The 23,848-nt window shown below is 40.5% G+C and overlaps 1 protein-coding gene across 1 annotated transcript in view; it reads right to left on the bottom strand.

Moving 5' to 3' along the window:
* IQCH (IQ motif containing H) overlaps positions 1-23,848 on the bottom strand; it is a 229,554-nt gene that overhangs the window by 72,082 nt on the left and 133,624 nt on the right. Inside the window, 2 exon segments of the mRNA XM_003586516.6 lie at positions 13,896-14,087; positions 19,219-19,491. Of these exon segments, the coding sequence (XP_003586564.4) occupies positions 13,896-14,087; positions 19,219-19,491 (465 nt within the window).

Here is a 23,848-nt window from a genome sequence, read left to right as displayed (position 1 = left end):
CCCTCTACCAGGACAGTGGAGACTTACTTTTTGTCCTTCCTTGATTAAAGGTGTTGAATCATCTACACAGTGATCTGCTCTCTGCTATCACATCAAGTCAGCCCAAGAGCAATAATTCACTTGTTCATCCATTCATGCAAGAAATGGCAGGTACTTAGAGTAGTTGAAATCACTGAGACTGTTAGTGGGATGGTGGTTGTTGGGGGACAGGGAGTGGCGAGTTAGTGTTTAATGGGTATGGAGGTTTGGTTTTTTAAGACAAAAAGAGTTCTGGAGCTGGGTGGTGGTAATGTTACACAACATTGTGGATGTAATGAATACCATTGAACTGTAGACTTAAAAATGGTTCAGATGGTAAATTTTATGGGTATTTTACCACAATAAAAAAATTGAGAAAAAAAATTAGAGAATGTCAGATCTAACTTAACTAAGGAAAAAAGTGTTTATGTGTTGTGGTGGGGGGAGACTAGAGATGGAGGTGAGACAAGGAATAGATGAAAGCTTTTCTACCTGTCTCAAAAGTGAAAGTGAAAGTCGCTCTGCTGCTGCTGCTGCTGCTAAGTCTTGTCAGTCGTGTCCGACTCTGTGCGACCCCATAGACTCAGTGGTGTTCAACTCTTTGTGACCCCATGGGGCTATACAGTCTATGGAATTCTCCAGGACAGGATAGCGGAGTGGGTAGCCTTTCCCTTCTCCCGAGGATCTTCCCAACCCAGGGATCCAACCCAGGTCTCCTGCATTGCAGGCAGATTCTTTACCAGCTGAGGCACAAGGGAAGCCCAGGAATACTGGAGTGGGCAGCCTATCCTTTCTCCAGGGGATCTTCCTGACCCAGGAATCAAACTGGGGTCTCCTGCATTGCAGGTGGATTCTTTACCAACTGAGCTATGAGGGAAGCCTAAGTCTCAAAACTAGATCCCTATCCACTTAAGTCAAAACTCCTCAGCACCACACACAAAGGCCCTCTGTAACCTGACCTCTGATTCCTAAAGCAGCCTCTCTTCTCTCTGTCTTCTAGCCTTGCCCCAAACTTCCCTGGCTCAGTCTCTTTCCTCGGCCTTCCTTCTTCCACTCCCTCCTCTGGGTGATTCCTTTACACCCTCTCTGAGTTAGTTCCGGTCACTCCTCCTCCAGGAAGCCTTCTCTACTATCAAGTGGGGCTGTCCTTTCTTCATGTTCTCCAGCTTCTGGGGGCTCCTTAGGGGTGTGGTCAGTGGCTTTGTGGTCAGGCTCCCAATGCTCAGCACAGGGAACACCCAATATGTGTGGCTGCAATAAACACAGGGACCTGGCCCCAAACAGCTGAAGTTATAAGGTACGGGAAAATGGGAAACCTTGCAACAGGCTCCCACCTTGCTGCCCAGGAACCACCTGGCGGGGATGACTACTTAAGAACCAATTCTTCCTGGGTGGATTTGATGAGATTCCCGGCCACTGAGGGACAATGGGAAGATAAATAAGGTGACATTTATAAAGTATCACTTCAGATGCAACATGCTATGTGAGGGCCAATAATTAACTGGTAAGGTCGTGGCTTGTGAGAGGCATCTGGACACCGTGTCAGGCTGCCTACATTGCCTCTGCTTACAAAGCCAGCCATTCCACCTTGATCCACAGCGTTTGTATTGTGTACAGCAAAGGGGTAAATTTCCTAGAGGAAAGTCTGCTGTGGAAATCATGTCCCATTGTGAGAAGCACACAGCTGAAGGCCCTGGGAGGGTAACACTCAATAGGGGATGCTAGGGCACATGGAGGCACTTGGGGCCACAAGAAACTCTCTAAAAGATATTCAGAGGAATAATGGGGTGGGGGGTATTAACTGTTCAATTTATTTCTGTATTTTGAAAGCATCTGATAGGAAATAGAAGGATTATACTAAGAATGGCCTTAACTCCATTGGGCCTTAGCTCCATTGAAGAGATGTCAGATGTAAGTTCTCGGCTTGGAGAGAGTTTCTGTTCTGCTCAAACATAATTATCACAACTTTAAGGGCAGATGCTGATGAGGGAAGATCTGTAGCTACTTGGGTTTATTATGTTCAGAGTAAACTTAAGTACACACTGATGCCCACAGCCACAGACATATAAAACCATGCTACACAACCCCCAAATTCATGTGAATCCTCAGAACAGTATTCATAAAATACTTTCTCTTGTTACAGAAGGCTCACATTCATTGTCTCCTTTGGTCCAGACACCAACACTCTGAGGTGGGTGAGCACAAGATTATTCCCCCTGCTTTACAAATGGGGAGCTGAGGCTCCTAGAGTGAAGAGGCTTGTGTAAGGTCACTTGCTGAGTTATCAGATTCTGTTATGGGGTGATTTTCAACACGAGACTGAAGACAGAAAACAATGGAGTTGGGGGAACCATTGCTAGTTCGTCTTGTTTCCCCCACATTTTACCCTTGCAGTGTGTATATGTGTGTGTGTGTGTGTGTGTGTGTGTGTGTGAGTAAGTAGAATATCTGTTACAAGCCAGAAACCAGGGCACAAGATTCTCTGTCTAACATATTTGTGAAATGAGTAGTTCAATGCATCACATCAAGGCGATAGATGACTGGTTAGTGTTTCCAAAAGTGTATCAACCACATGCAACAGATCTTTCAGAGCTAACAACTCTAGGGGCGTGAAGAGGAAAGCGTAGATCTCATGGATGATAAGCAAATATTAGAAAAATACCCTTTAGTTTTTGAAACAATTCCAGATATTCATTCCATTTTAATTGCACTTCTGGCAATGCACATTAGCTGCCGGCCTTTGTGGAGCTAATAGCTCTAGAGCAGTTCCCATCCAGGAGGAACCTGAGCCACACCTGCGCCAGTGCACAGCTTTGTCGCTCTTTGTCCAGTACCCATATTTACCCCTCAGAGTGCATCGGTGATAGTCATGACCTTGGCGGGTTCCAAGATAACTGTAGGGCCTTCATCAGTCTGACCAATGCATCCTAAAGATTCTTGTCTATCAAGCATGGACCTTGCCTCTCAGCTCTCTCTCTTTTTTTCTATCAAGAAAGTGTAAATTTGAAAGAAGAGGTATTTGACTGAAAGAAATTCAGGATATCTCAGGGGAAGCTGCTAGCATATCCAATTTAATATTGCCCTCAATGACTAAAGCTACTTCAAGCTCCAGAGAGTTAACTTTCCCAAGTAAATTCTAAAAGTGTGTATGTGTGTGTGCATGTGTGTTGGGAGGATGAGCAAGGAGGAAAAAAGAATACAAATCAGAATGATCTAAATATCAATCATCAATACTCCTTTTATTTCAGAAAGCTCTTTGCTAGATCTGCAGTGATGAATTAAGTAAAATAACTTGTCAGCTAATCACTTTCAATCTTTCACATCAGACATTATTTGGTGTTGTTCAAAACAGAAACCAAGGGACCTACCTAGATGATTCTGCTTTTACAGAGCCTTCTGATATCCCCAAATGGAGGAATGGAAGGTGACATAGGGCCAAAAGGGCAAGACAATCACTTGAAACTAAGCAGGGATATCAATATTGAAAGAGGCCGTCTGGACCATCTAAGACAAGTGCCTCATGTAACAGAAGAGGGGATGGGGCTTCTACACACATACAGCAAGACCACAGGAGCTCTCAGCCACCTCTGGCTCCGGGGTGAGTGTTTATTGCCCCCACTGCCCTCTTTCAGAGGGAAGGTATGGGTTCCATGAAAGGTGCTCAGGATTTGAAAAGGCTAGCTGCACAGAGATGGAGAGAAGGGAAGGATTCCTAATTTGAATGTGAATTTAAGAAGGGTACTTGGTTGCACAGGACACTTTTTATACTGTTGTTGTTATTGTATTTTAAACTTTGTTTATATATTTTTGGCTGCACTGGGTCTTCATTGCCGTGTAAGCGTTCTCTAGTCGCGGCAAGTGGGGCCTGCTCTCCAGTTGTGCTGCACAGGCTTCGCACTGCAGTGGCTTCTCTTGTTGCAGAGCATGGGCTCCGGGTGGGTGGGCTTCAGGAAGCTGCAGTTCATGGACTCTAGAGCGTGGGCTAGGTAGTTGTGGTGCACAAGCTTAGTTGCTCCGTGGCATGTGGGATCTTCCTGGACCAAGGGTCAAATCTGTGTCCCATGCACTGGCAGGCAGATTCTAACCACTGGACCACCAGCAGAGTCCCGACGACAGCTATTTTTTAGGTAAAACAATAGCTCTCTCTTATTGAAAGCTTACCATGTGATAGGTCTGTGCCAGAAGTTTTTATATTATGATCTCAAAGCCACTCTCTGAAGTAGTTATTATCATCTCCATTTCATATCACAGCCATGAAGTAGCAAACTGGGATTCCAGTCTAGTTGCTACCAGTATGCCATAGTGCAACGAGCTCTGTGTCTGTAACTGCCATGGGCAGGCACTGTTGAGGTCCATCTGGGTCAGATTAGATCATCCACATGTGATGCTAAGTCTGTGCTGTCAAATTTATGAAAAATGGCAGAAATTACATCTGCTGTTGGCTGCCCAGCATCTTTGTCTTCTTGTTCCAGGTAATGATATCCCCAACTTCCTTTCAGGAACTGTCCCTACCCCATTCTTAGCTACGTAAGAATTGAGAGTAACCTCATGCTCAGCTCCAAGAAGGGGCCCCTGGTTAGCAAAGCCATACCCTGGCCACAGTGATCGGTTCAGGAGGGGCACATGACCCAGTCAGGCCAATCAAGTGTTAGGAAGCACTTGCTGGGGCCTTCTGAGAAAGAAGCCTTTATGCTTTTCTGAGAATGCTGCCTGGTGAGATTTTCTCTCTTCCTATTACCTTGACCAAGGACAAGCTTCAGGAGCCACTGGCAGCCCCCCAGCAACCCTGGGGACCACCAGCCTTAGGATGGAGCAGATATTATGCACAGTATGGGGGAGGGATGGAAAGTAACTGGGTCCTTGTTGATACTGTGTCACTGGATTAATCCTTTTCTCATGATTCTTTACTATCTGAGCCATCAGGGAAGCCTGGGTTAAGCCTTCTCTGATGTCAGAGACAATCTCTGGATTTTCATTTAGCTGAATTAATAAATTCTCTTTATTTTTTATTTTTACTTAAAAAAATTCTCTTTATTGTTAAAGTCACTTTGAGTTGGGTTTTCTGTTATTGAATATTAAACATTTTAAACTGATACGAATGGGTGGACCAACCGTGTACCCACAATCCATGCCGGACACGTAAGCCGACAAATGCTCCACTCACTCCATGCATTGGTTACTCTCATTCGGCAATCAGTAGTGAAGTTTCCACTCATTCCTTTCCCTTAAGATCATTAGCAATCGTCCCTCTTTAGAGTGTAAAAATATGCTGAGAAGATGAAGAAAGAATGAAAATGTCTTCAGCAAGTCATAAACTACTTCCCACACCTACTTAAAGTTTAAGGACTGCCTTAATACTCCATGTTTAATTGTTAATTGAGAGTTTAAAAATCAAAAATGCCAACTTTGCCTTCGATGAGATGGAAAATTATGCTGCTGTAGAAGGTAACATAATGTAAAACAGCCAACATTACCAAGGCACACAAATGTTTTTGGTATGTAAAATTGCTTTGTAAAATATTTGCTCCATCTGCTGAAAGCGGCAAAGACAATTTTCCCTTGATAGCTAATGGCCCATTTCAGCTGTGTGGCAAGTGATTCGCTGTGGTGGCGGCTCTCATTAAACAGAATGGTGAAAGTGCGGTATATAATTCCATACTTATGTAGCATTATCCACTCGCTGCTTCTCGAGGAGTCTGTCCCTCATTATCCAGGCCTCCACCTTGCACCAACACGCAGGCCTAGCAGTTGATTTGACTCGAGAAGCGCTTTGTCCAACTGAGGCACATATGTTGCTTCTCCATTCGAAAACTCAGTATAACTGCTTTGCCCCGACCAGAAACACTGGAGAGCTTCATTCCCTTTCAACTTTCCAGCTCTTCAACGGCTGTTTCTTTTTCCCCCTCTCCACGGGGGGCCCTGATTTTCTTTCTAGGCTCAACCTATCGCACTGCATGCTGGGGGTTTCAATAGATAAAGATTAAACATTTCTTGAAATTCTTAATTGAACTTTGCACATAAACAAAAGCAGGAAAAATTTTTCCTGTGGGCTAAAGCCGCCCATAAAAGCCCAACAGACACGGCCCTTGGCTCATGGTAAATGTGATGGTTTGTGATCTCTCTCTTTAAAGGAGTTGTTTACAGTATATCCTGAATTACTTCAACATCTGCTAACGGAACAATTAAAAATAAATAATCCAGGATGGTTTAAAAAAAGAAGAATCCGTTCATGTTTGGGGAATGAAATTAAAAAGTAGTTACAGCAGCCAGTGGCAGATTTTTAAAAGGTATTTTTAATGTTGGAAAATGGGTTTAAAGGCAATTATATTAAATAATAGTGACGCCAAGTAAAAATATATGATTGCTTTAAAGATTATGCAATATTTTAAAACAGAAACCACGCAGTTTAAAAATCAACTATAAGTCAAAGTGGCCACCATACTTATGGCTAATAGGTTTCTTTCCCATTAGAGAAATACCACTGATTGAGAAAACTGCATATGCTGAAAAAGCCCTTTAGCTGAAATTAAAAACAAAAGAAAACACATGTGCCCTTTGGACTTGATTTTTCATTCAAGTAGTGGGGGAAAGGGGTGAATTTGTCAAATGAAATGAGAGGCTTACAGGAGAATTTATATTTTAATTTTATACCAAAGGAATGGGCAAGCATCTGCTTTCCTTAATCAGATTCTGTTCCTTCCTTGATATTTCCACAGGTACAGAGGTATGTAGTTGAGGCGGATGGGACAGCATTATCTATTTATTATTTTTTTCTACAGACCATGTTTATGAAAACACCAGGGAAATAAAGCAGTGAATTCCCAAAATGAGGATTTGTTTGCTCTGGCACAATCACACAGAAGTCCGGGTCCTCTCAAGGCCATCCCCCTCTCGCCGAGGGGCGCGGAGGACAGACGACCAGAAGCAAATGGCGTGGCGGCCGGCGGTGGAGAGTCAGCCCACCCTGACTCTGTTCCAAATACCCGAGCCTGCTCTGTGGCTTTCCGCAAAGCAGGTCCTTCCAAAAGAACTCCAACGGGGACTTCCTGTGTGTGAAAACACTAACCAATTCTTGTTCCTCTCATCTTTTGCTTTATTCCTTCCTTCCACGCTGTTATTGCGAAAAACTGGCAGTTAAATTCAATTGATTCAAAATATTCCGGATCCATATGGCCGCCAACCCTGGAGCTGAGACGGCGATAGCGCCTCACTGCTGTTCTCAAGCATTTGCCTCTCCCCTAGTCCCCAGATGGTGGGAGTAACATTTAAACCTCCTTTTCTCTGCCTTGTACAATAGACCTTGGCACCATTTCAACTGTTTACTCCGGTAATTAACAGCTCTGATACCACAACAATTACAACTCCTACACTCTCACCACAATAATGCTATGAATTAGTGAGAGCTAATGGCTGGAAGGTAGAGCGTTTCCAGACTGTGAGATCTGTGCATTTTTAGAATAAAATAAAAGGTACAAACAGCACGCTTGCAGTAGACAATGATTACCTTGTAATTAGTTTACACAAAGCTTCGTATTTAATGGCAAAATGCTGTAATTAACGTGTGACAGAAAATCAAAGGGTACTTTGTAAGCATATGAAAAATTAACACTGCAGGCCCATAGCTTTATGTACTGATTAGAAGCATATTAAATCAATAGGACACACAAACCAACAGCTTGTATAGCTGATTATTATAGGTCCTCGGAAGGGGGACCCAGCTTTCATTTAACTTGGGGAGGCAATTTTCCTTCTCCTGTCATCTTCCTCAGGCACTGAGACGCACCTCCAACCCAACCCTGGCAGCTTCCTGAAAATAACCACTGAATTGGAAGAAAACATTCTAAGTCATTTTCAGAGATAAGGAAAAATATGTAAATGATTAAGACTGTCCAATGATTGCGGTGACGTGCTGCTACACTAATTAGAAAAGACACCAACTGGAACCAGAAAAATGAAGCAAATGGGTCTCAACCTTGTGGTCAGAAAAATCTCTAGTTTATCAGGTCAATGCCTCTTTATTCAACATGCAGGATGCTAAAATAACTGGAATTGTTTTCTATTTTCAAATTATAAGAAACCAGGCTGCTAGCAAGGCTTATTCTTTTAAAGGCATTATCTGGGTAAACCATTGGATTAGGCACGCTTTGGTCCACACTCTTGTATCTTCAACAGTCACAATCCTATATGATAACTGATGCTTAGAACAATATTCTGGAAGCCTAAAAGGTGCTATGGGACCTTCTGAATCACCAGAAAAAGATTAAGTTGTACGTACTTGTTCAATACTACCTACAATTTAATTCTAATGCAATTTTATGGTAATGTTAATAACACATAGTCTTATGTGCTAAATATTGATACACAGCCAAGTCACAAGGGTCATCTCATTTAATTCTTATTACCTCCTCCAGGAGACAGGTACTAATATTATTTCTCTTTACACTTGAAGAGATAGAGGCTTGGACAGCTGAAGTGATTTGCCCATGGTTCCTCCCTGCCCCAATAACCTCCATTTGCCTAGTCCATGGAACCCGTGAAGCCAGACCACCTCCTACTTATCCTGAGTGTTCAACTATTCAGACTGGTTTATTCCAAACCTTGTCCTGCTTAAAAGGAAATTTACCACATCAATCTTGAACAGGAGATATAAAGAAATATTAAAAAAATAAAGTATTTGGTTGCTCATCCAAAAAGCAGGGTTTTTTGAACATGTGAATTGTCCAAAAGAAATCTTTAATTTTTCAGTAATTTTTACTCTTTCTGTGCACATGTTGATTTCTTATCGTAAATGCTTTGTTTAAGATAGTGTTCTCTGTTGAGAATATTTTCATGGAATAAAATAATCTTTCCATGGTCCAAAACAAAACAAAACAAAAAGCAGGGCTTTAAATACTCATGATATTTTTAATGCCATGTCTGATTGTGAAGAAAGGTTGCTTACTCTAAGTTTTCTGAGAATTTACAGGTTCACTAAAATGATCTTGTGAGTGTATTAAGTTGAGAACAGCATTGAAAATGTGTCACCGGCATGAATGATCAAAGGGTGACATCTCAAACTCACTATCCTCACCCACTCACATAGGTAGGTGAGGCAGATGTGTTGCAAAGCTGAACCCTAGAGACTCTCCAACAGGGATTCTTCCTTGAAACTCTGAGGTACTAATGGCTCTCTTACCTTCCAGCCAACTGGCAACAGACAGCAGCTACCCTGTCAGTCAGGAAAGGAAAGACGTTCGAGAGCAATAGCTATGGGACCTTTGTGTTTCCCACAAGTCTCTGTAGAAAGCAGACAATCTGCCACAAGGGCAGCAGGCCACAAAGGCAGGGACCAGAGGGAGAACCCTACTCCAGGGCTTTCAAATAGCGGGTCTTTTCTAAATGGATTCAACTCAGTGTGGCCAGGGCAGGGGACCAGGAGGAGTGGATGTGGGTTCCAAGCTAGATGCAGATCATTGACTAGCTATGTGAACATGGGCAAGTCACTTCACTTCCAAGGAATCTATTTCTCCATTAAACAGAATAACAATACCTTCCTTCTCAAAGTGGTGTGGAAGTAAATGAGTAAAAACTTCAGAGGTTTTCCGAGACGAAATGAGTCAATTCAAGTAAAGTGCTGAAATGCCTGGCACCCAGTTGTCCCTTGCCATCAAGGGGGATTGATGGTAAGACTCCCATGGATAACAAAATCCAAGAATCCTCAAGTCCCATATATAAAATGGCATTGCTCGCCTTTGGTATGTGGGTTCCACATCTGCAGATTCAAATATGCAAGGGTACAAGGAAATGTCAAAACATTTTCCTGTGTATTCATGCATGAGTCTGTGTGCACGTGTATAGTGTATTCACGGGTCTGTGTGCATGTATGCTAAATAGCTTCAGCTGTGTCCAACTCTTTGCGACCCCATGGACTGCAGCCCTGCAGGCTCCTCTGTCCACGGGATTTCCCAGGCAAGAATACTAGAGTGGGTTGCCATGCCCTCCTCTAGGGGATCTTCCTGAACCAGGGATCAAACCTGCATCTCTCGCCTATCCTGCACTGGGAGGTGGGTTCTTTATCACTAGTTCCACCTGGGAAGCCCATTCATGGGTCTGTGCTTAGTCGCTAGTTGTGTCTGACTTTTTGCAACCTCATGGACTGTAGCCTGCCAGGCTCCTCTGTCCATGGGGATTCTCCAGGCAAGAATACTGGAGTGGGTTGCCACACCCTCTTCCAGAGGCTCTTCCCAACCCAGGGATCAAACCCAGGTCTCCTGCATTGTGAGTGGTTTCTTTACTGTCTGAGCCACCAGAAAAACCCAAGAATACTGGAGTGGGTAGCCTATCCCTTCTCCAGGGGATCTTCCTGACCTAGGGATCAAACTGGGGTCTCCTGCATTGCAGGTGGATTCTTTACCAGCTGAATTACCAGGGAAGCCCATTCGTGGGAGTCTACAAAATGCTAAATCTCATGTCTAGGCCAGCATTCTGGCAACTACTTTTCTAAAGCAGTGTCACCAGGTGTCACTACTAACAAGCCAGTTTTCCAGGAGTGAGGGAGCGAAGCTTCCCTTTATAAACAGAAAGGAAACGGCATAAGAAGGACTAGTACCACAACAAATGTCACCTGGGTCTCCCTGCACTGTCTTAGGTAAGAGTGTCCAGGAAGGTTTTTTTCCCTACAGGTGTGTCTTTGCTTAAGCCTTTATTCCTACTAAATGAAAATAAATTTTCTCGTCTCTGGAGTGGCAACTTTGGAGCATGTACACGTGTGTAGATTCACTGAAACTTAATAAGCATTGAGTATTTAAGTGAGTGAGTTTACTGGAACCTGTTGGGGGAAGTAGATTTTGTTAGCTAGCAGGATAGGCACAGATAGTAAAGAATCTGCCTGCAACGCAGGAGACCCAGTTCGATCCCTGGGTCGGGAAGATCCTCTGGAGAAGGAAATGGCAACCTACTCCAGTATTCTTGCCTGGAGAATCCCATGGACACAGGAGCCTGGTGGGCTACAGTCTGTGGGATTGCAGAGTCGGACACAACTTAGTGACTTAACACTTTCACTTTCAGGATGAAGAGAGTAAGGTTGGTAACAAGACACCATGGAACAAACTGAGAGTTGTGCTGCTTTTTATTGTGGCTATTATGTGACATTCTACTTTTCCTAAAATCACTTACATGTCAACACTGATTTTTAAAATATGACTTCAGTGTTTTATCATTTGTTGATTCCATGACTTTGTTTCAAGTCTCAACTGCAACCAAATAATTCTGGTTCTCAATTAGATAGGTAGAAAAAAAGATGATACTTATAGATCCTGGAGTCCACACTGAATCATGACTACATCTAAAACCAATATCTGCATAAGACGCAAGAGAATCTCAAAATAGTTCAAACCCCTATAAACAGCACTGTTTTTAATCTGTTGCCTACAACATACCAATGAGAAAAATCATGGTATCGTGTCATAAACTGCTATGCAAATGATGCTATTTGTAAGTATTAACATAATTTAGTGCTTACAGTCATATTCTCATTTCTAATAATTCTCCCAGAATGGAGTCTTTCTCTGGACTCTTAGCCTGCAGGATAGTCTTTCATCAAGAAGCTGAAATTTTTAATAACCTGCCAGCATATGTTTTGCATGTGCCAGGCTAGGCTGGATGACACAACGTCTTCATTATCAAAAGAAACAGGTCTACAAACTGTAATAGGACATTTAAACATGCCTGTGCTCATAAAGTAATGCTTTGATGTCTAAACGTGCACCATTATGATGGTCTTCTGGAACAAAGGATAATTCTAATCCTAAATTCTCAATAGCTACACTCAGTGGAGATTGCAGTTCACTGCCACTCTGAATGCGATTTCACTTTGAAGGCAAAAGAATGTCAATAGTCTCCTAACAACAAAAAAAAAAGCTCTTCAGAAGTACTTTATTTTTTTATTTTTGGCTTCTAACAACATCATGGTCAAGCACAGGTCTCAGAATGTAAAAAGATTTCATAATAATTATTTTCCCTTGTTAAGTTAAAAAAAATTTAGACAGATCATTAATTATTCATAAGTGTCACATTTGACAACATTAACAATAATGCCGAATGTAATTGGTGGCAATTTAAAATGGTATAGTTTAAAATATTTGAAATTAAATAATATATATTCAGACTTCTAAATGCAATTCAGCTATATGTCAATATGTTGAATATTTTTAAAACTTAAAATCAAGCATTTAAAATTTATCATAGTCTAGTATCAGGAGAATTCTATAAAAATTATTGATTTGAAATACTGAGGCAAGCAAGTACTTTGTACATTAACACTGGGACTGCCCAGGTGGTGCTAGTGGTAAAGAACCTGCCTCCCAATGCAGGAGAGGAAAGAGACTTGGCTTTGAACCCTGGGTCAGGAAGATCCTCTGGAGGAGGGCATGGCAACCTACTCCGGTGTTCTTGCCTGGAGAATTCCATGGACAGAGGAGCCTGGGGGGCTACAGTCCATGGGGTCGCTAAGAGTCGGACATGACTGAAGCGACTTAGCACAAAAGCACACAAACATTTCAATTTTTTAGATTAAAAAAAAGTCATACTTTTCATGGTTTAATCTCAACAGTTTTGCTTAAAAAACTTTTTTAATACAAGATGAAATAAAATCCAGTCCAAGGAGAACACAAGAGCAACCTCTATGGGCCTCTGGGCCTCAAAATTAAATACATTTTCCTTTCCTTGTTTTATTTTTTTCTTAGGAGAGTAATTCACTTTGGTATCCTTTAAATAATATGTAAAAAGCTGGCCATGACAGGTACTGCATTAAGTCCATTCACTGATGGAGGAGGAAGAAAAGCCCTGAATAGATCATGAGGAGAACTAACATTTATCAAAGGGAGCTCTGTCTTCTGACTGTTCTCTAGATTTATTCATCATTTCATTTTCACAGGAATAATGTGATTCTCTCTGTGTGCCGCTCCCTTTCTATCACTTGTGTCTTGATTCATCTGCTTCTGTAGTGGGATGCTCAAAGCAGGTGCAAATCACCGCACAGCCACCACTACAGAATTTGGCAGGGAAGGAGTCAGTTCATGGAAAATTTGTGTCTGAATTTTCCTCATCAGTTATACTTTCATCAGTAGTGAAAAACAGAGATTTGGGATTAAGTGAAGTCAGCACGTTGAGGTCTCTGAATGCAAAATGATGCCATTTTCAGGACGGTGGGTTTAATTCATATGTGAAGCCACATAAAACTAATTATTAAGCAACTTTGAAACAGACTAAGAAGTTGTACAATTCATCCTCCCACCAATATACATGGAAAAATCCATATACATCACTCATATATTAAGAGTTTTTACCTATTATTCAGTTCTTGCCTGGAGATTTTCTTGCTGGAATGTATTATTTTCTCAACCGCTCATAGGGACCAGCAGTTACATAAATTTCCTTGAATTGTCTTCAAAAACGTATGACTGCTGACAGAATGCTATTAAACATTAGCTTCCAGGTGACAAGCATTCACTAATAGAATTTCCCTCTCACAATAAAATACAACTAGCTTAATAACAACAGTTGGTAGAAGCATATGATCTAGAATCACTTAGAGCAAATTATTAGATTTGAAATGTTATTTGGATATCATAAAAACACTACTTCCTAATTATTATCATAATCAATTTGAGGATTTTCAGGGATCCAAGAAGGAATATTTAAGATAACCTGATCAACCTCATTCACTTAGTACATAAAAACTAAGGCCCAGGAAAGTAAAAAATTGCCTAAGGTCTCAACTGCTGGTAGGTAACTCAGCTGAGTCTACAAGAAAGTGCCTTATCTCCTAGCTAAGCCTTTTGCTTTATCTTCTATCTGTTCACAGACACTTTGGGTTTATGTTACCATTGAATACTCACTTGTGCCCATTTCTTTCTCCAGTCTTCGCGACTGTATCTCTGACTCTCCTTTAGGATCCAGTTGTAGCACTTTAGGTGGGAGGGAATGTCACAAAACGCAGTCCCATTTCCTCCAAACTCATAGTCTGCTTTAAAGAGCCAGCGTTGGATTTCCAGGTGATCGATGACCAGCTGACTCACCTGTTCTATTATCTGTGGGGCCAAAGATACAGCAACATTTAATTTCCTGGATTCCTTCTTATCGTGTTAACTTAGCTGTAGTACTTCCCACATGTCTTTATTTCAAACAGTCTGTTCATTCGGTTATCTTCTAGTTACTAAAACAGATTAGAAGTTTTAAGTGATATGTGTATATGTGTGTGTGTATGTTGGGTTGGCCAAAAAGTTCATTCAGGGTTTTCCATAAGCTGTTATGCAAAAATGCAAATGAACTTTTTGATTAACCCCATACATGTATATGGTATAAATAAATCACCAACCAATGGGACCAAAGACATGTTTAAAAGTATAATCTTACTTATGAGAAATTATGAAATTATCACTTGCTAACTTTTGAAGGCAAAAGAAAAAATCTGAATATCTGTAATTGAATCTTAATATTGTTCTCTTCCTTTTTCAGAGAATAATGTGTTTACTTATTGATTCTTCAAATGATTCTTTTATAGTTTCAAGACAATAAAAAGTTATAGTCTTGAAAACTTAAACTGTTTGGAGCTTTGCTGAGCTTTTAAATGTTATAATCTATAAAATATTTAATGTTTTTCTCATTTAGTATACATGAAATACATTTGTTTGGCCAGTCAATTGACCAAGTGTGTTATATGTATTATATGAACAAGACAGATAAAGGAGGTAAAAAACTCGTGAAAGCAACTTTATTGGAATACACACCTCTCCTACATCTTATTTGAAACTTTTCTCAAGAATTGGGCTCAGTCACACGAACGTTTCAGGGGTAAACATGCAAGCTCGAATATCACAATAATAATAATAACTATAATAGTTAACGTCACTGAACTCTCAGTAGGCTCTAGGCCTTTGGCATAGCTCTTTACACAAATCCTCTCATTGAACACTCACAAAAACCTATGAAATAGGCACCATTATTAATTCTATTTTATGTATAAATAACTGAGACTCAGGTAATTTAAATAACTTGCCCACGATCACACAACACTCAGTCGCAGAACAGGGACTCCACCCAGGCTGCTCTGAGTCCAATACCTAAGCCCATTTCTTCTCCACTGTGCTACCCATCTCAAGCTACAGAGAGGTAGAGGAGAAGGGTGAGGTGGAGAAGGAAGTCAGGAGCAAGAGAAGCAACTTCCTTTACGGTCAATAAGCCATTTGGATATGTTTGAATCAGAAAAGGTCTATAGCAAGATTACTTAATTATAAGTAATACTGTTCTAGTAGAGTCTTGGTGAAAAATAACTCATTAGACCACAAAGTGATTTTTTGTTTGATCTTCTCATCAGACTTTCTAATCTATATAGAAAGAAACAATAGTAAGTGTTCCCTCTCCTGATCCTACCCCATGCTATTCTTGGCCATGGTCTGTGCTTAAGGAGGCTTCTGCAACACTGTTCTCTTCTCTTTTGATGAGTTTGGTCACCAAATGGATTTTTTTAAACTATAGAGTGTGAGACGACTCATAATTCTGGGGAAAAAAATCTGTTGAAATCTGGAACTGGAAGATTAAAATTATTTTGATTAAAGGTACAATCTGTTCTCTTGAGTTGGGTCTTTCCAGCCAATCTTCCTGGAGATGCTACAGTATACAGCAGTGTTGAAGTGATACTAAAACAGACATACTTGGGACCCCTGGAAGCCCCATGCAACCATAGGGTATTCAATTAGGGTGAAAATGAAATTGTCTTAGCTCCCTAATTACCAAGTAGTGTCTAGGGATAATGTGGGTGTTTAAATGACAAGTACTCTGGTCTACAAACCATATGGCTATAAGCATAGCCTAGGAAGGTTTTTAAAAATGTGTCTTTCAAAGTTACATCCCTTCTTTCTCTAACGTGTTGAGAAGACAGATTCCATTATGGTCATATGTTGCAGAAGGAGAAATAGTTCTTGGCCTGTTGATGTCCAATAAGATTCTCTTGCCAGTGTGAGGAAAGATATTCTGGCACAGTCCTTTTCATTGTATGCTTGGATATATTGAATATTTGGAAGTTTCAGCTACTAACAGAATTATTATCTGCTTCTTCCAAATCCTATTATTTGTTGCTTCTGAGAATCCTATAAATGGGTGTCTGTTGATGGATTCCCTACAGTAATGAAAAGGATCAATAGTATTGTAAAGACTATAGCACTGGAAAGAATTATGTGCTATCTTTAAGTGAAAATTGAACAGTGCTTTAAAATAGCATTGCCATTTTTGATTATTTAAGCAAAGCTGTCAATATTTCATATGGAACACATGCCAGAAAGAGAAGTTGCCTGGTTACTTTATGGATCAAAACAGGAAATGCTCACTGTGCTCAAGCTGGACTTAAAAAATAAAATAAATTACTTAATCATAAAGCAAATGACTTTATGCTATTGCCAAACATTTATCATTTTCTATTTGAGTCTATCTATTCAAAAGATGTAATATATTTTTAAATTGCCATACATTTTATACTGGTGTAGGGCAGAAATAGAAAAATGTCTACTGCTAAAATCCAACTGATAGCTAGGAATATTTATTAACCTAAATTAAAATAATCACAGCTTTCTTTCACCAGCTTTAAGTTTATGATGCACATCGGTAAAAAGTCAGTGTTACTGATTCATTACCATCTGCAAATTCAAAATGCTGACATGTTCAGATAGATTAGGTAGAATAGGCATTATCTGGAAAAATCTCAATGGAGTGCTTCAATTCTTGTTGACCTCAGACAAGTGGTTTCCAAATAAGTAGTGCAGACCTCAGTTATGACTCAGTTTATTGTGATACAATTTGCACACACCATAGGTGAAATGACACCCTTTAAATCCAATTTATCTTTGAGGAGAGGTTTTTATCCTACTTCTGAATATCAGCATTAGAGTGAAGCTTTACTGCATTAAAGATTCCTGTATCTTTAACCACAATTAACATATAAAGTTCTAAAATATTTCATAGCAAAGACTGCCTGAATTCTCATCAATGGGGACAAAAGCAAGACTCACTCAATATAAATACTGCACATACATTCTAAGGTTTTGAGGACTGTTAATGTAATATACATGTATGAAATTGTATCACTTAAAAATGCATTTCACTTGTATTATGTCTATCAGCCTAGCATTCTACAGGGAAGCAGAGTTAAGTAATCCACTCTGTTACCTTCAAATTTCAGTGGAGGTTAATGATAATGGAAGGGACACATCAGGTCAGGGGAAGCTTCTCTCTTCTAATCCTATTAAGATAGCCTGTGCCTTTTCTAGACTGCCCTCTTTAAAAGAAACTTCCTTCCTGAGCCCATGTATTGCCCATGAACACTCTATCTAGCAAGACTGAAACAATCTGGGGGCAATTTAATAATTGCCAGTTAGTCTCTGAAAAGTATGATTTGTTGAAAGACTTGGTTTGCAGGCTCAGCAGCTATGAGGTGCAGAGCATCAGGATCAGGCAGCTGAGAGAAGTAGCATGACCCCTAAATATTGTCACTCACAAACATCCGCATTTTGTACAGTTTTTTAGTTTCCCCAGAAGTAGGTGCCCCAAATCACTTGTGATTGGCTCAGAGGAATGGTTAAGAGATGGAATGAAACAGAGGTTAAGAAATGTTAACAACTATTTGTCTTTCAGTTTCTTTATTGTAAAAAAAGATAGTTAAATGTGAGAACACCTGCCAGAGCAAACTTAGAGTGGTTAATTTCTAGTTCTCTAGTGGGTAATTTTGTAGTGACTAATATTATGGTGACTGCAGCCATGAAATTAAAAGATGCTTACTCCTTGGAAGAAAAGTTATGACCAACCTAGATAGCATATTGAAAAGCAGAGACATTACTTTGACAACAAAGGTCCGTCTAGTCAAGGCTATGGTTTTTCCAGTGGTCATGTATGGATGTGAGAGTTGGACTGTGAAGAAAGCTGAGCGCCGAAGAATTGATGCTTTTGAACTGTGGTGTTGGAGAAGACTCTTGAGAGTCCCTTGGACTGCAAGGAGATCCAACCAGTCCATTCTGAAGATCAGCCCTGGGATTTCTTTGGAAGGAATGATGCTAAAGCTGAAACTCCAGTACTTTGGCCACCTCATATGAAGAGCTGACTCATTGGAAAAGACTCTGATGCTGGGAGGGATTGGGGGCAGGAGGAGAAGGGGACGACAGAGGATGAGATGGCTGGATGGCATCGCTGACTCGATGGACGTGAGTCTGAGTGAACTCCGGGAGTTGGTGATGGACAGGGAGGCCTGGCGTGCTGCGATTCATGGGGTCGCGAAGAGTCGGACACAACTGAGCGACTGAACTGAACTGAACTGAATATTATGGTTCTTCAAATATTAGGGCCCTAACTATCTTTTGGAAGAATGTACAGCCACAGACTCAGACCAAGGTAAATTCAGAAACAGAGAGTTTTCCTCCTGGAGTCATTTCACGTTCCCTTTCTGGGGTTTTCCCCCTTTCTTTATGGCCACTTACTGAACAGCTAGGATTTTGGGTGTTTTTTTTTTTTGTAGAGCCATGGATGTCCTTAGTCTGCCACATGCCCTTGGCAATATGACTCCCTAGAGCTCTCCTAACCTGCTCCTTTTAGCCCGAACTGACTTTCACATTTCTTAGGGTCCTACTAAAATGACTAGCTAATTAATATGATGATGAACTAATCCATATTAAGGCAATAAATATTGATAGCAGATTAATACATGAGTAGAGCCTTCAGTTCCTTAATCCAAATGAATAAATACTTTGAGAATGACAATTTCTGTAAGGCCCATAGGAAGATACTTTGAAACACTGAAGGACTAAAGTGTGTTACGCTCAGTCGCGTCCAACACTTTTGCAACCTCATGAACTGTTAATCTGCCAGGCTCCTCTGTCCATGGGATTTTCTAGGCAAGAATACTAAACTGGGTTGCTATTTCCATTTCCTACTCCAGGGAATCTTCCCAACACAGGGATTGAACCCACACCTCTTGTGTCTCCGACACTGACAAGTGGATTCTTTACCACTGAACCACCAAGAAAGCCCGAAGCCTAAAGCAGATCCCATCAAATCAACTCAAGTATTCCATAATATTCTTCATTGGATTGGGCTGACTCCAGAAGACCTAAAAAGTTCCTACAAGGTCAAGAGAATGTGAAATATTTAAACAGAGCCTCACTTGTCCACCCTGCTTACCTTCTGGTGACTATAGATGTTATATATTCCAGGAGGGACTGGCACATTTGCGTTCTCAAAGACCCGTTTGCTTCCAGACTTGGTGCTATAGAAATGAGCTAGTTCAGGCTCTGAGCCTAGGATAGGTATGTTTAACATATCTGCCACGGCCAAATCATCTCTGTGGAGGAGCCCGCTGACAATGTAGGCTTCTTTCCCTTGGATGAGATTTTTTATTCTTTTGATTGCCTTGGGACTGTACATCAGGTGAGTAGCCAGGCACATATGCTGCTTCTGGGGGGAGATCGTAATATTCTTGTTAAAAGGTATTCTTTTTCTAGTCCATACACCTAATCTATAATGTTGCACACAATAAATGCATTATTAATAGCAGGCTGGGTTATGACCTATCCTGTTGTTTAGCAGTTTAAAATGATAAAAGCTGTTGGGGTGAGGCTCCATAATCACTCACATCTTTAGTGTGTTGGAAATAGGCTCACTGGGAATAGAACTAATTACTACACATCTGTATTTATTTGATCCACGTGGAATTATCCTTCTGTCAGAAGGAAAAGAAGCTGGCGGCCTTTGGATAATAGTGATTCATCTCTGCAACACTTCTGGCATGGTTTAACACTAAAGCGTCTGGAAAATCAATACAAAAAAATGAAGAAAAGAGCCTCCTAATATTCTTCAGTATTCAGGGCTCCTAATCTGGCAACCCTTTAAATGATTCAGTAGGAAAAAGGCACTTGACTTGATACCCTCTTCCCAAAGTTCTACCACAAATTCCATTTCAAGAGTACATATTTTTATGATGATTATCATGGTTCTTGGCCAGCACTCCAGAGAGGACTCATGAATGGAAAATATTTGAAAATTTCAGCAACACTCAAATTCCTCTTCCAATGGAAAACTTTTTATTTTTGACTACTTACACCCAGCTCAGCAATACATGTGACTGTCTCCTTCAATTAAATAAATAATTCTGGCATGTCTAACGGGCAGAGGATGGAGCCAGATGGTCAGCACAAACCAAAACTAATACAAGAATGTCTCTGTGCTCAAGGAGTGGGAACACAGATGAGTACAATTAATGCATAATTAATACAAGGCAGAGAAGGGCCTTGAAAAGAACTACAGAGGGCCTTGGAAGCATGGAGGAGGGAGGCAGAAGCCACGTGCTAGTGGGAAGAGCTGAAAAGGCAAATCACTTATCTCAGTTGGGTCTCAGTTTTCTCATCTGTAAAATGAGTATAATAATAGTACCCATCTCATAGGGATGCTGTGAGTATTAAATGAGATAATGCATGTAAAGCGCTTATAATAGTGCTTGGATATAATAAGCACTTAATGAACATCTGCTAATATTATTGTTATAAAAGAGGTTGGGGTTAAGGTAAATTCTGAAGGATGGGTAGGATTTTATCAGGTGAGGATGAGCATAGCCTAGGGATGGAATATGAGAGCCCAAGATTGTGCTTATTTCTCTAGAGCAGAGAGCAACATGGCACATGAGAAAGTCCTGGGGCTTAGGAGCCAAATGGTTCTTTGAATCCAGTTCTGTCCCTAACAAATAACCTGAACTTGGGCAAATGACTTAGATTCCTTGAGACTAAGTTTCTCCATCTGCCAAGTGGGAATAAAAATAACCATTTGATGGGTTCCTCGAAGGATAAAATAAGATTATGAATGTTTAACACCTTTTATAATGCATGGCATTGAGTTGACATTCAACCGATGGTATTAAAAATTACTATGGAGAAAACTTAAAAAAAAATAAAGTCACTAAAATGTCATGCAAATAATATAATGCAAGACATGAGAGTCTTAATGGAGTTTAAAGGATTTTGTAGAGTGGATCCATCTCCCCCCAGAGTCTAGTCAAAATTCTGTTCAACAAGGCCTTAAATTGTGGAGAAATTCCGAGCCACTATTTTGGGGAATATCAGGCGCACGAGTTTGCAAACTGTTAGAGGATATGAATGCCGAGTATAAGAGAAAGTGACTGAGGAGACCCCCTTGATTTCAGTCCTATCTGAATTTGTAACTTGCCAGTTGATTTAGAAAACCTGATCTTTCTGAGCCTTGGTTCCCCACATTCAAATGAGGGGTTGAACCAGAAGTCTCTAGGGTCCTTTCAGCTGTGATATAACGTTAAAACCAAAGCTTTTCTGGATATACTATTTAATGGGTACAGAGCTGCTTCTTGGGATTTTGAAAAAGTTTTGAAACTGGATAACACGACGATTGTACAACGATGTGAATGCACTTAATGCCATGGAACTGTACACTTCAAATGATTTAAATCGTAAATTTTATGCTATGTATATTCTGCCTCCCCGTTCAAAACAAGATCCCCCCAAAAAATTCCTCTGAGAGAGGATTTTATGATTTACCCTATTGAACCCTCCCTTCAGAGCAAGTGATCTAAGTTCCTTTTGTCTATGGAATATGCATTTTCTACATAATTTAAATCCATTTTCAAAACCTGCCTTTAAGAATGCAGCTCTAGGAAATCCAGTGTTCCACTGGACAATGAATGGTGACAGCACCTCGTGAGTTTGTGTTTCCCATCTGACTGCTCACTGTTGATCCCCTTGTTTGTTATTTCACTCCTTTCCTTTCCTTACAAATTATTCCAATGAGGAAATGTGAAAAAGTGATATGTCTGGGAGAACTGATGACTTGAGTCACAAAGTATATGGTGGACTTTTCAGGGACCTGGAAGAATATCTCAAAGGGGACAGTCTTCTCATGTCAAGTTCCCAAGGTCTCAGCACATGTACTCTTCCATTTGATCCATACGACACAATTAACAGTCCCTCTTTTGGAGATGGGGAAACTGAGGCTCAGGTGATTTGCCTATAGTCACACAGCTGGTACACAGCAGAGGCAGGATTATTATTCATTATTATTTTATTTATTTATTATTATTATTCATTATTAGCACAGTTCTCATGGCATGGCTGCCATGATTTCTCCCATTTTACAGACTGAGTAGTGAGGTCTGAGGTTTTATGAAGTGTGATGAGGGGATGGCAGATGCAGCAACAGAACCTAACATGAACGTTCTGAACACATTTCCGGCCAGGATGAATGTCTGTCTCCTCTAGGGTTGCTTGTTTCTATTGGCAAGTACTCTACCCAACTCTATTATGTCATCTGCAGGCATGCCTTATTCTTCAGGCAAGATGGTCCCATGGTATTGTGTTCAATGTGTGTTTGATAAAGATTTGAATGTAAGTTATGGCAGAGCATTTCTGACTGCAGGTCTGGTGTGACCACGTAGAGAAAATCAGTATCATCAGATCAGTATCATCCAGTATCACCTGTGGATTTATACAGATGACAAAAATCTAAAATGTTCCTAATTCCATAATATGATGTTGCTGTTTAGTTGCTCTGTTGTGTCTGACTCTTTTGTGACCCCATGGACTGTAGCCCCCCAGGCTCCTTAGGCAATAGGATTTCCCAGGCAAGAATACTAGAGTGGGTTGCTGTTTTCTTCTCCAGGGGATCTTCCTGACCTAGGGATCAAACCCATGAATCCTGCTTGGCAGGCAGAGTCTTTACTACTGAGCTGCTTGGGGAGCAACCCACTCTAGTATTCTTGCCTGGAAAATTCCATGGACAGAGGAGCCTTAGGGGCTACAGTCTATCAGGTTGCAAAGAGTTGAACTTGACTGAACAACTGAGCATGCACACATGCACCTGTGAAGCAATTCCAAAACATAGTTACAATTAACTTATCAGCACTATTTTTTTTTTTTGGCCTGAGACAAAAGGTCGTTGCTTAGGAAGTCTTCATAAACATCACAATATTCAAAGGTAGACATGATGACTTTGTAACAGTATTTTTCCCCTTTACAGATTCAAAAATTGTATAGTAACTTGGAGAGATGTACAAACAGATTTTTGGCACACTTAAAAAAAAATCTCAAAGCCATCCATTGGAATGAAAATAAGCACTGATACAATCTCTCAAATGCATTAAAAAGAAATAAAGCCATGACTAAACATGAGTAGGAAATGATTTGAAAGTGATGAGAGTTTTAATTTTTATATTTTAAAAAGGTGACTGCCTATGAGTGATTAATTACTCAAATACTTTAAACTTAAACTGTAAGAAGTATAAAGTACTTAAAAATATTTCCTACTTGTTTTTTATTCACAGAGATGCAGACCTACACAATGAATGTAACCCCATGAATTTGTTAGTGCCAACTGCCTATCTCCTCTTGGAAGGTGAAGAGTGGACTGTGAAGATACATTTCTCAGGTAATAGGACTGCAGAGCTGGAAAGGACTTTGACATGATCTAACCCATCATTTCATCTTACAGAGGAATAACAAAGGACCAGAGAGGTAAAGGTCATCCAGAAGCAAGGAGGTCTTTCCAGTTCATGATGGTGTTCCAGTGTCAGACAGATTTGGGTTCATACTCTGGCCCCACTAGTAACTTAGGACTAGAAAGTGAGTATTGGTTTCCTCGGCCACAGAAGGAAATTGATCGTTTCTGTCTTGCTGCTGTGTCCTAAGCATCAAGTGAGAAAATGTCTGCTAAGCATTTGATAAATGTTAGCTGTTTACTCGCTTTCCTTTCCCCAAATCTAGTGCCCCTTGCCATCCCATGCTTCTTCAGTGTATAC

This window comes from Bos taurus, chromosome 10 (assembly GCF_002263795.3).
Source record: "Bos taurus isolate L1 Dominette 01449 registration number 42190680 breed Hereford chromosome 10, ARS-UCD2.0, whole genome shotgun sequence".
Classification (NCBI taxonomy): domain Eukaryota; kingdom Metazoa; phylum Chordata; class Mammalia; order Artiodactyla; family Bovidae; genus Bos; species Bos taurus.
Note: the sequence above shows the minus strand (reverse complement) of the source record. Positions and strands in the feature narration are given on the sequence as shown.